At 46.0% G+C, this 12880-nt stretch overlaps 1 protein-coding gene across 1 annotated transcript in view; it reads left to right on the top strand.

Annotated features, from left to right (window-relative positions):
- The window catches only part of PITPNC1 (phosphatidylinositol transfer protein cytoplasmic 1), a 318864-nt gene that overhangs the window by 253046 nt on the left and 52938 nt on the right, over positions 1-12880 (top strand). The window contains exon 6 of the mRNA XM_073005099.1: positions 550-645. Within this exon, the coding sequence (XP_072861200.1) occupies positions 550-645 (96 nt within the window). The remainder of the gene's footprint in view (positions 1-549; positions 646-12880) is intronic.

Raw genomic sequence — 12880 nt, 5'->3', positions numbered from 1 at the left:
TTTTTTTTTTTTTTTTGCTTATCTATATTTTCTGCAATGAGCATGTATTATTTGTGAAACTAAATATATATAAAAATATATAATATATATTTTTAACGTATATATATATAATTTTAATTTAAAAAAATATACTCTTTCTAACTCTTGGCCTATATCCCTGCTTTTTGACACAAATTTAGCCAGACCCTTTCCAACCTCTTTACTCCTCCTGTTCAGGTGAACTGCCAAAAATCAGCAGACTTCAGTTTGGAAAGAGATATTTTTTGGAAGAGATTCATTTCCTCACTCTTGAACTTCTAAAAACAGCCCAGTTTTTCTTCTACCTCTCACCAAGCAGTGATTGATGCTACACCTGCCTCTGATGTGACAAAACCGAAGCCATGAATCAAAGCTTTCTATGGTTCTTGCGCATTCTGAGGCTGGTGAAAGCACTAGCCGGGGGCACTGGGACGTGTGAAGATGCTCTGTGTGGGGGTTACTCTGCCTCAGGCACTTTGGAGGGTAACACCTGCTATCACTAACCTTTGATATGTTGCTCTGCTTTTTCAGATTTTCGACAATGAAGCCAAAGACCTGGAGAGAGAAGTTTGCTTTATTGATATCGCCTGTGATGAAATTCCAGAGCGCTACTACAAAGAATCTGAGGTAAGCGACATTTGGGATGAGATGTGGAAGAGATTCATTCATTCATTCATTCATTCATTCATTCCGCAACTATTTCTTAAGTGCCTCCTAACTTGGGAGGATGCCATCTCTCGTTGTGTGGATTCAATTTGTTTTCATGTCTTTCTGGTTCTTTTTGCGAGTCTCAAAATTAAGTCCCTAACTCTTCAGGGACCATCATTGGCCCTGGCCGTTACTCAATTTCCACTTAGTTTTCCTGTCTCCCAACTCTGCCGTCATTTTTTGGCAACGTCAGTATCCGTAGGGCTGGGCCATCCAACACACTGGCCTCCCTGAAACACAACAGGCAGTCTCCCCAATCTCATGCTTTTTTTTTTTTTTTTTTTTGAGATGGAGTCTCGCCCAGGCTGGAGTGCGGTGGTGTGATCTCACTGTGATGTCTGCCTCCCAGGTTCAAACCATTCTTCTGCCTCAGTCTCCTGAGTATCTGGGATTACAGGTGCCCACTACCATACCTGGCTAATTTTTGTATTTTTAGTAGAGATGGGGTTTCACCCTTTTGGCAAGGTTGGTCTCCAACTTCTGACCTCAAATGATCCACCCACCTCGGCCTCCCAAAGGGCTGGGATTACAGGCATGAGCCACCTGTGTTTTATCTGTATCTGAATCAATCCTTGAAAACTTTGATAGCTCATTCCAGCACAGCTCCTTTCTCTCAAAACAGCAAGCACCTTAGTGAGGGCATCTCCTTTGTTCTTGGCTGAGAATAAATTTCAGAGAACTTCTTTCTCTCTGGTTTTCAACCTACCAGGATCCATCCTTTGCCTTAGTTCTACCTTCCTGCTGTACGGTTTGTGCGAGTCACCATTTATATCCCATTAGTATTTTATTAATGGCTGCTGACGGAACTTGGGTGACCCACTTGTATATAACATCCTAGCCCTGCAATGACAGCAGATGCAGGGCTATTTTTGTTGGTTAGCGACATGCCACCAATCCCAATATGTTTGGAATCAGGGCCCCAGACTCGTCCTCGAACGGTAACACATGGACTTTGAAACTCTTCTCCCAGAGCCATTAAGGCTGATGGGAGACACAATGAATAAACTTGTTCAAAATGAATTCTGTCGTTACACAAATAAACCAGGCTCCCAACGTGGTTCGGATTTCTTTTGCCTCCACGTTTTGGCATTCGTTTCGGTGTAAAAGTCTTACCTGATCTTAGCAAATGCTTGGCTGCTTAATTGCAGGCACGTGTCTTCAGCTGCTGTCCCTGAAAGGGATGGGGAGAGGCTGATGTGGATCACTCTGTGTTGCTCATCTCCACCCAAAGGGTGAGCGTTTTAACATCATCAACTTTCATTGTGCTCTGCGGCCAACTACACCTATGCATTTTAAGATAAACAAAGTTAAATGCTCTCTGCGTAACTGTGGAACCGCTGAAGAGGGAAATAAACAGGGCACCATTGACCTTCCCCTTGTCTCACTCCGTGGAAATCCTGTAGTTTCATGTCAAGTCCGCCAGTGCTTAATGGAGTCTGATGATGTCCAGAGCATTGTGCAAAGCACTCCTGTGACGCCTCAGGCCCCGCTGGGCTGCTGTCCTACCTGGACCTCCCGGCCTCTTTGGGAGTTCTGGGCCTTCCAGGAAAGCAGGGGTGCCAGAAAACTCTGAACTAATTTCAGCTTTTCCTCCCAGTGTGCTTTGGCGTGGCTCTGCCTGGACTTCAGGGAGTTCCCTCCTGATTCAGTAGGAAGTCTTGATACAAATATAGAATATTAATGAAGAAATCAAGTCTCATTTCTAGTCAACGTGCCTGACTCATTTCCCTGTGCTCTGTGCCCCTAAAGAACCTCCACTAGAAAGCTTCCTTCATTCACATAGACATTCGAGGAGCTTTTCCTTCATGCTTCACAGAGTCGCTCATGGGCACGTCCATACCTCTTTCCCTGGGTCCTAAAGTATTCTTCCCTGGATGCAGTTTGGCCAAGATGAGTGGTAAAGAGTCCAGTAATTATTCATCCAATAAATATTTATGGAGCCCTCACTGAGTGTCACGTACAATGTTAAGATGAGGATGTCTGGGCATGGCGGCTAACATCTGTAATCCCAGCACTTTGGGAGGCCGAGGCAGGCAGATCACTTGAGTTTAGGAGTTCGAGACCAGCCTGGTCAACATGGCAAAAACTCTACTAAAAATACAAAAATTAGCTGGCAGGGTGGTCAGCTACTCGGGAAGCTGACGCACGAGAATCGCTTGAACCCAGGAAGCGGAGGCTTTGACGAGCTGAGATTGCAACAGAGCGAGAAACTGTCTCCAAAAAAAAAAAAAAAAAAAAAAAAAGGGCACAGCAGCAATGAGCCAAAGAGATACCTAGGGTCCCTCCCCTCAGGACACTTCCAATCTAACAAATACCACGCAGAGAGTATTTGGTGAAGAGTAGAGAAATAGTCACACAGATACATATGGAGTTCAGAGTCACAAGTGCAGGAAGGCAGGTACAGGGAGAGACTGTGATGAGGAAACTGCATTTAAGAGGATGGGATCAGGAGATATGCTATGGAAAAAATGACAGTTCAGGCCGGGTGCAGTGGCTCACGCCTGTAATCCCAGCATTTTGGGAGGCCAAGGCAGGCAGATCACTTGAGGTCAGGAGTTTGAGACCAGCCTGACCAACAGAATGAAACCCCAACTCTACTAAAAACACAAAAATTGCCCGGGCTTGGTGGCATGCGCCTGTAGTCCCAGCTACTCGGAAGACTGAGGCAGGAGAATCGCTTGAAGTCCCAGCTACTCGGGAAGCTGAGGTTGAACCCAGGAGGCAGAGGTTACAGTGAGCCGAGATCACACCACTGCAATCCAGCCTGGGCAACAGAGACTCGGTCTCAAATAAATAAATAAATAAATAAATAAATAAATGAATGAATGAATAAATAAATAAATAAAGTTGAGGTGTCATAGGATCTAAATTATACTTTTAAAAGATTGTTCTGGATGGAGAATGGACTGGAGAAGAGCAGAGTCAGGAGACCACCAAGGTCACTATCATTATTTATGTTATCAGTTACTTAGGTGCTATCGTGGCTTGCGCTAGAGGGCTGGCGGCAGAGATGGAGAGGAGCAGATGGTTTTGATGTATGTTTTGAAGATGAGGATGAATTGACAGGGATTGCTTATGGATTGGATGCGGGGATGAGGTTGAAGGAGGAGTTGGGATGGCCTTAAGGATTCTGGCTTGAGCGACTGATAGATGGGGGTGCTGCTTACTGAAATGGGAAGATGAGAAGAGAGGTGTACCTTGGAGAAAGATGCGTGGATTTTGTGATGTCAGTGAGGCAGCTAACACAAACAGAAATGAGTCTGGAGCTTAGGCGAGAGATTTGGGCTGGAGACAAACTCGAGAGTATTTGGCGAACAGGAGATTTAAAAATCCTGGGGATGGATGAGAGGAAGAAAGCATGAAGTATAAATGGGAAAGGGGTTCAAGTCTGAGCCTTCAAGGATGGCAGCAGCTGGCGATCAGGTCGAATCTAAAAGAATCAGGCATCTAAAAGAATTGATCAGAAAGTTAGGACGAAAACAAGGGAAATGCACCAAGGAATGTAAGTTTCAAGAGGAAGAGAGTGACCAGAGGTGCTGAATACTGCCAAGAGATCGAGTAGGAAGAGAATGGAAAACTGTCCGCTAGAACAGTTCTCCACTGGGGGCGATTATTGCCTCACGAGGATGCTTGGCAATGCCTGTAGACATTCTCAGTTGTCAAAACATAGGAGGGCTACTGGTATCTAGAGTGTAGAGGCCAGGGATGCTGCTAAAATCCTCTACAGCACAGACAGCCCCTCACAACAAAGAATTATCTGACTCCAGCTGGATGCGGTGGCTCACACCTGTAATCTCAGCACTTTGGGAGGCTGAGACAGACGAATCACAAGGTCAGGAGTTCAAGACCAGCCTGGCCAACATGGTGAAACCTCGTTTCTACTAAAAATACAAAAAATTAGCTGGGCATGGTGGTAGATGCCTGTAATCCCAGCTACTCTGGAGGCTGAGGCAGGAGAATCACTTGAACTTGGGAGGCCAAGATTGCACCACTGCACTCCAGCCCAGGCGACAATGCGAGACCCCGTCTCAAAAAAAAAAAAAAAAAAAAAAAAAAAGAGAATTATCTGGCTCCAAATGTCCATAGTGCCAAGGCTGGGAAACCGTGTTCTACAGGAAGAGGTGATTGAAGATGGATGGAACTCTGGATTCAGCTTTGATGCTCAGGGCCACCCCTGGCCTGTCCTAGAGTCTTAGGGTTACTGAATGGATGCGAGAGAAGGGGGCCCGTAGGGCTGAGCCCTGCACACTCATCACCCATTGTGTGACCTCCCAGGGTATCTGCTGGCCTCTGTAACAGGTGGAATTCCTCCTCCATGGACCTGGCAGCCAGATCACAAAGGGTTACAGGTACCATTGGGAGCCTGCAATAAAATCTTAGAAAAAGCATTCCCCCAGGGGCGACTGACTCCCTTGTGACCCCAGCCCCACCATCTTCAACAGGCCAGAATACAGTCTGCAGTCTGAACCCACCCGAAGGAAGAGGGGTGAGTTTCCTGGGCTGTTTTGGTGGTTGTGTCTACAGTAAACATGCCAGGGACTGGGAGTAAGAGGAACAACAGATTCAGAAGGCAAACCATTTCCAAACAGACATAAATGTCTAACTGGCACACTGTAAATAATTAACACCCTCCACCCCACCGCAGGAGTTTCCTTCTAAAATGAAATCTGACCTTGTTCTGTGCTTTAAACCCCTCACTGGCCCTCCTTTAGAGTTCAGCTCACACAGGACTCCCCCTGTCTGAGTTTTCCTGGGCATGTCGCTCCCCCACCACTGCTGGTCTGGACGCAGCGAAGTTCTGGTCCATAGCTTCTAGATCATGCTAGATTGTGCTAGCTCATCGCTATGGCATGAGCTCTGCAAAGACAAGAGCTGGCTGTTCTCCAGCCGCTGCTACAGCACCAGTGCTTAGCAAGCACTCACTCAATGGTTGCTGAATGAATGAGTGAAGGCAAGGGACTTTGCTTTTTTTCTTCCAGCAGTGACAATTTCAGAGCAAGCGCTATCAAAGAAAATGAATTCGTTGCCATTAAGCAAGCAGTTGTGAATCAGAGTTCCTTTTTTTTTTTAATCGGAGGCATCCAGCTTCATGGGCCTTTTCTTCCCATCCATCTTTGTAAGTTGACGATGTCAGCGTCCTAAATAGAAACGTTCTTTATGTGAGGAAGCCGGCTGCCGATGGGCTGAATCTGTTCCTGGATTTTTTTGATGCTGATGAATCCAGACCAGGGTTATCTGGGTTGCTCCTCTCCACCCAGCTACTGTCACACACACACGGTCATCCAGGCCAAAGGAGGGGATGAAAGCACTTTCCTTTCTTTTTCCATTTCTCCCTGGAAACCTTCGAACCACACAATCAAGACTGCCTCTCTCATGAAGGTGACCAGAGCTTGGAATTTTCCAGCGGGTGCCCTCTGCCCGATGGCCCTCGTGCCGTCGCCACTAGCCAGGGATTCAGAAGCATGCTTTGGGGATTCAGGATCAGCTGATAGCCCAGCTCAGTGCTTTCCTTATTCTCATGTTTGCAGTGCTGCTGTTTCCTATTAAGGCCTGAACTTCAGTTCTCAAAGAACTCTTAGCTTCAAGTTTGTTCTCATCATCATTAATGGACTCTGCAGGGCAGTGCTATATTGTAGGGGAGGGGGGAATTACTGTGATTTTTTTCAGGCAGAGAGAGCCCCTCCATTAGTCACAGAGAGCACTGAGGCCCTGCCTGCCCATAAGCATCATAAAGCTGTTTGCACCGTGTCACGTGGAAAATGACCATCATCAACACCAAAGCAGGAAAAGGGGTGAAGCCAAAAGCTGAGCAGGTTGGACTGGTTATGCGGCTGATACATAGCGTCTTGCTACTGCCAAGATTTTCATCCCAGCTCCTTGATGCTCTGCCAAGATTTCAAGGTGAAGATCCCAGCAGAGGAATGAGGAATTCTGCACAATAAGTCAGAGCGTGCCTGCAGAGGCCACAGGCAGTGCAGTCATACCCGCAAGGCTGAGTTGGCAGTTTTGGGGTGCAAGAACAAACCTCAACTTCTAGCCTGCAGGACTAGTCCAGGCTGGAGAATCTCTGAAAGCCATGCTGGGAGAGATCTAACCCAGAGGCCTTTGATGTTGGCTCGCTGTCAAGTTCAAGTCCAGTACTCTTTCTCCTCCATTCACTGCAGTCGTTCATGAGGTCTGGCTTCCATCATGAGATGGGGAGTGATCAAAGAAAATGGCATCTATGTTGGCCTCCTAGGGGCTGTCACCTGCAGCAGTCTCCCCTAGACACAAATGTGTAGGGTGTGTGCAGCCTCTCAATCTTCAGACATACCTCCAGGGCAAAGGAAGAGAAAGAAAAAGGAATGTCTTTCCTAGTCGAGGAAGTAGAAGTAGAGGGTTTTGTGTGTGTGTGCTTCCTATTTAAAATCTTCGTTGATTTATGTAATGAAAAGCAAAGGAGTCTCCAGCCCAGAGGTTCTCAACTACGGGCAAATTTGTCCCCCAGGGGCATCTGGCAATATCTGGAGACATTTTTGATTGTCGAAACTGGATAGGGCATGTCATGAATCTAGTGGGTAGAGGTCAGGGAGAGAAGCCGCTGAACATCCAAAATGGGCCAGGTGCAACGGCTCACACCTGTAATCCCAGCACTTTGGGGGAGGCTGAGGCAGGAGGATCACTTGAGGCCAGGATTTCAAGACCAGCCTGGGCCACATAGCAAGACCCTATTTCTACAAAAAAAAATAAAAATAAAAATAAATTCGCTGGGCATGGTAGCATGTGCCTATAGTCCTTGCTACTCAGGAAGCTGAGATGAGAGGATCACTTGAGCCCAGAAGTTTGCGTGAGCCATAATCATGCCACTGCACTCCAGACTGGGAAACAGAGCGAGACTCTGTCCCTAAAAAATAAAGAAAAGAAGAGAAAGAAGAGGCGGGCGCAGTGGCTCATGCCTGTAATCCCAACACTTTGGGAGGCCGAGGCGGGTGGATCACCTGAGGTTGGGAGTTTGAGACCAGCCTGACCAACATGGAGAAACCCCATCTCTACAAAAAATACAAAATTAGCTGGGCGTGGTGGCACATGCCTGTAATTCCAGCTACTAGGGAGGCTGAGGCAGGAGAATTGCTTGAACCTGGGAGGCAGAGGTTGCAGTGAGCTGAGATCGCACCATTGCACTCCAGCCTGGGCAACAAGAGCAAAACTCCGTCTAAAAAAAAAAAAAAAAAAAAAAGAAACAGAAAAGAAAAGGAAAGAAAAAGAAAAGAAAAAAGAAAAGAATCCAAAATGCACCACAACAGAGAATTATCCAGTTCCAAAATGTCAAGTATGCCAAGATCAATAAACCCTGACAACATAGACCAATCCAAGGAAAGGAAACAGTACAACCTATTAGTATCAAGACTCATTAATGAATTCCTTTAGTTAGCATTTACTAAGCGCCTACTGTGTGCCAGCTACATACTAGGCATTGAGGGTACAAAAACAAGATTATGTAAGCCCTCAAAGGTCCTGTCTTCTGCCTTTTGAATTTATTTTCTTGTTAAACAGTTGAAGCAATTTCTCATCCCCTGTATTTTGGAGGATGTAAAGGCCATCTTACTAGTGATAAATACAGCATAGTAACTTAATGGGGAAATTTGCAATTTTTTGAACTCAGGTAGCAACAAAGGAGAAAGAAGAACATGAGGCTGTCCTAGAAGCATGGGCCCCTGACGTGGCATAATTGAATGTTTTTCAGACAGAATTTGATTTTGAACTTTCCCCTTAAGTTGAGTGACTAAGTCTCCAGGTCCCTGGATCATAGCCTTCCTGGACCAAGAACTCCTTGGCAGCTAGTTCATTGGTCCCCACAGATCTAAATATCTGTTGAATTCTCTCTTAAGGGAGAGAGAACGGAACAAAAAGAGATACATCTAGCTTTTCCAATAACTGTCAAGGGTGAGAGATTAAATGTTGTTTGCTAAGGACCGGCCCTCAGAAAGGGAACAGAGAGACCAACTAAGTAAATATTGTCATATTTAGCTGTACCCTTCAGTACAAAGAGCTTCATCCAAATCACTCGGCTCCCTCAAATTAAAAATATTTTCATTCTGGTCTACATCTTGGCCTTTGAGGGTGGTAAAGATTTTCCGTTACCTCTAATGGCCAGATTCAACACAGCTGCCTCTTGCCGGGGTACATTGTTAAGTTCACTCTGTTGTGCTGTTATTATCATTTTTTTCCCCTTTCCCTCAAGTCCATCTGTTTCTTTCTGAGAGTAACGCAGCTGTTTTGCAGTGGGTTCCAACTTACTGCGGCCTGCATGCTTCTTGGAAAATAAGAGGACTGATGACATCACTGGGATGGGGAGAAGTCCCTACTGCCAAAGGAGTCCCTGGTGGGAGCCTCTAAAACTGGAGGGTGAGGGAGGAAGCCTGCAAAGAAGATGCAAGAGAAGGGTCCCCAGCAGCTGCTGCTTCGCGGGCCCTGAGCCCTCTCCCCTTCCAGGATCTGGATGATGCCAGTGCTGTTTGAAATTGAGAGAGAAGGCCAGGCACAGTGGTTCACATCTGTAATCCCAGCACTTTGGGAGGCCGAGGCAGGCAGATCACTTGAGATCAGGAGTTCAAGACCAACCTGGCCAACATGGTGAAACTCCATCTCTACTAAAAATACAAAAATGAGCAGGATAAAGATACAAAAATTAGCCACATATGGTGGCGGGCGCCTGTAATCCCAGCTACTCAGGAGGCTGAGGCAGGAGAATCACTTGAACCCAGGAGGCGAAGCTTGCAGTGAACCAAAGATGGTGCCACTGTACTCCAGCCTGGGTGACAGTGTGAGACTCTGTTAAAAAAAAAAAAAAAAAAAAGAGGCTGGGCACGGTGGCTCACACCTGTAATCCTAGCACTTTGGGAGGCCAAGGCAGGCACATTGCCTGAACTCAGGAGTTCAAGACCAGCCAAGACAACATGGTGAAAACCCATCTCTACTAAAATACAAAACATTAGCCTGGTGTAGTGGCATATGCCTGTAATCCCAGCTACTCGGAGGCTGAGGCAGGAGAATCATTTGAACCAGGGAGGCGAAGGTTGCAGTGAGCTGAGATCACACCATTGCAATCCAGCCTGGGTAACAGAGCCAGACCCTGTCTCAAAAAAAAAAGAAACTCATGATCTGGTTGGGAGGATATGGTATAATGACACAAATGCTAAGTGATAGTGCAGAGTGAGGCAGCAAGAGAAATACATTCACACAGTCACATGTGATCTACTTTCCTCAAACTCATGCACACAGTCATCCCCAGAAGATTCCCAGGACTGGTCAGGGAAGACTTTATAGGAGAGGTAGAATCTGAACTAGGCCTTAAAAACAAAATAGGTTTGTGTTTATTTTTTGCTCATGAATTAATACATGATCCTTGGAAAAAAAATTCCGACGTGATACAAACACAAAACAGAGCAAATCTCCTATGATCCCTCATCAGAGACATGACTGTTGTTAAAGTTGGTGTTTATACTTAAACATAAATAGTATTATTTTATAAAACTAAACTCACGCTATGCACACCATCTTGTAGCATGCATTATTTCACTAATCACATAAACTTGCCATTTGTCTGTGCAGCACACGCCCGTCTAGTGAGTTTTAGGTGGCCAGATAAGATGCCAATGAAGGCCAGGTTCAGTGACTCATGCCTGTAATCCCAGCACTTTGGGAGGCCAAGGTGGGCAGATCACTCAAGCTCAGAACTTCCAGACCAGCCTAGGCAACATGGCAAAACCCCATCTCTACAAAAATATAAAAATTAGCTGGGCATGATGGCACATGCCTGGAGTCCCAGCTACTCTGGAGGCTGAAGGAGGAGGATCACTCGAGCCCGGGAGTCAGAGGCTGCTGCAGTGAGCCGAGATCCTGGGCAGCAGAGCAAGACCCTACCTCAAAATAATAATAATAGTAATAATAATAATAATAAGCCAGTGTACAGTGGTGCCATGTGTACATCATTCTCCATTTGATGGACATTTAGAGTGTTTCCATTCTTATTATGGTACTGCAAGAAACATCCATAGATATCTTCTGGGAGTTATTCTAACGTCTCTGTAGAATAAATCTAAAAGTGAAACTGTTGAGTCAATGGACATATGGGTTGAAATTTTCCTAGATATAACAAAATTGCCCATACCCTGTGGCTACATTAAATTGCCCCTGACTCACACTTGGATGGGAGCAAACTCAAGTCTGAAGATGTGTGAGATGGAATGGACAATGTAGTGAATGGCTGAAAGGAAGGAGTCTCAGTGCGTAGTCAAGGATCAGTGAGGCACAAGGGAAAAACCTTGAGTGCCAAGCCAATGAATTTGGACTTTATTCTGTAGGTCACAGGGAGCTTTCAAAGCAGGGGTCACCAAAAATAAAAACTCCATTGGCTAAGAAAAAAGAAAAAGCAGGGGTCATGAGCAACCATGCAAGGGGACTCTACTTGTGACCTCACCAGAGGAGCTGACTCTCTTGTGGGGATGTTGAGGGCAGGCTCCTGGGTGCCCAGAGGTTTAGGACCATTCAAATCCATTACCCTACATCTTTCCCTCTTCTGCTACCCTCTTTCATGAACAAATTGCCCTCAGCCATCTTGACAACAATAAGATTTTATTAATGAATAGTAACATTTGGAAATAAAAAGGCATTAAACAGTAGTCCAGTCCTCAACAACCCTGGCTGCACCATTTTCAGACCAATAATTGGCAACTTACTTCCCAAGGAACAATGAGGTTTTCTTTCTCAGACCTCATTCCTTCCAAACCCAGGAAAGATGAGACGCCAAGTCTCGCTGAAGCACAGTGCCTAGTGCTGATTTTAAAAGCCACTGCTATTCTCTTGGCCTAATAATGCAAAGCTACCTCAGCATTTGGAGCAAACCCCATTTTTACTGGGATTACTACAAAAAATGGTAGTGCCCAACTTCATCCTAGAGAAAGAGTTTTCATTTTTTTAAATTGTTCAAGGGGGAAAAAAACCCATTTAAACTGCTGCAGTAATTGGCATGAATGATGTTCCCCAGCACTCAGTGTTCAGAGCAGCAGTTGCAAATCCTACCAATTGAATTTGGTAGTGAAATGCCAGACCAAGTAGGTCAAACAAAATCAAAGCATATGAATTCCTAAATGCCAGATCGAAACCAGAGATTCTAAGTCTCTGCCAGTAGTGGAGTTGCTGTGTGGCATTGGGGGTCATTGAATCAATAGAAAGAGGCCCTGGGGGCCAAGTGCAGTGGTTCACGCCTGTAATCTCAGTATTTTGGGATGCCAAGGCAGGCGGATCACTTAAGGTCAGGAGTTCGAGACCATGGCAAAACCCTGTCTCTACTAAAGATACAAAAATTAGCTGGGCATGACGGCACGCACCTCCTGTAGTCCTAGGTACTAGGGAGGTTGAGGCACGAGAATTGCTTGAATCCGGGAGGCGGAGGTTGCGGTGAGCTGAGATTGCGCCACTGCACTCCAGCCTGGACAACAGAGCGAGACTTTGCCTCAAAAAAGAAAGAAGCCTGGGAGAAATCACTCTGTCACCCCGTATCCCAAAAGGAACAGACCAGGGAGGGAAGAACTCATCCAAGTAAAACATTCATGGAACGGAGAAATCGTTGGGCTTTTCGTAAAGGGATCTGTGCAAAAGATAACCCCTAGAACCTATGAATTGGGATTCCCAGCTTGTGCGCTCTGTGTCTAGATGATTCAGCCCTAATGTGGTGAGGGCCCTGGCTGTGGGAGCCTCCTAGGCGGTCACAGCCACTGCATTTGATCATCATCAATTCTGTGTCTGAGTCCCTCCCTCCCTTCAAAAGAATGGATAGATGGACAGATGGACAGATGGGATGGAGAAGTGAGATGACGTCAAAGGCAAGGCATGGAAAGTGACTAGCACAGTCCCTGGCACACAATAAACATTTTATAAATGTTCCCTTCTCTCTGCTTTGACCCTGGCTTCGAGCTCTGCAGATGGGTTGCAGGAACGGTGGCTCCGTGGAAACCATGTGTCTTTGCAAGGTGGCCACCGTGAGTGGCATCACAGGAGTTTGTTTGTGCGTCGTTTTTCTCTTGTTGGTGTGAGTGGAGAACAGGAGCAGAGGTGTGATACCAATAGCTCCAGCTCTCAGGATCAAGGGATCCTCCACCAGCTCAGCAAGATC

This window comes from Chlorocebus sabaeus, chromosome 16 (assembly GCF_047675955.1).
Source record: "Chlorocebus sabaeus isolate Y175 chromosome 16, mChlSab1.0.hap1, whole genome shotgun sequence".
Lineage (NCBI taxonomy): Eukaryota > Metazoa > Chordata > Mammalia > Primates > Cercopithecidae > Chlorocebus > Chlorocebus sabaeus.
This window is presented reverse-complemented; position numbering and strand designations above follow the sequence as displayed.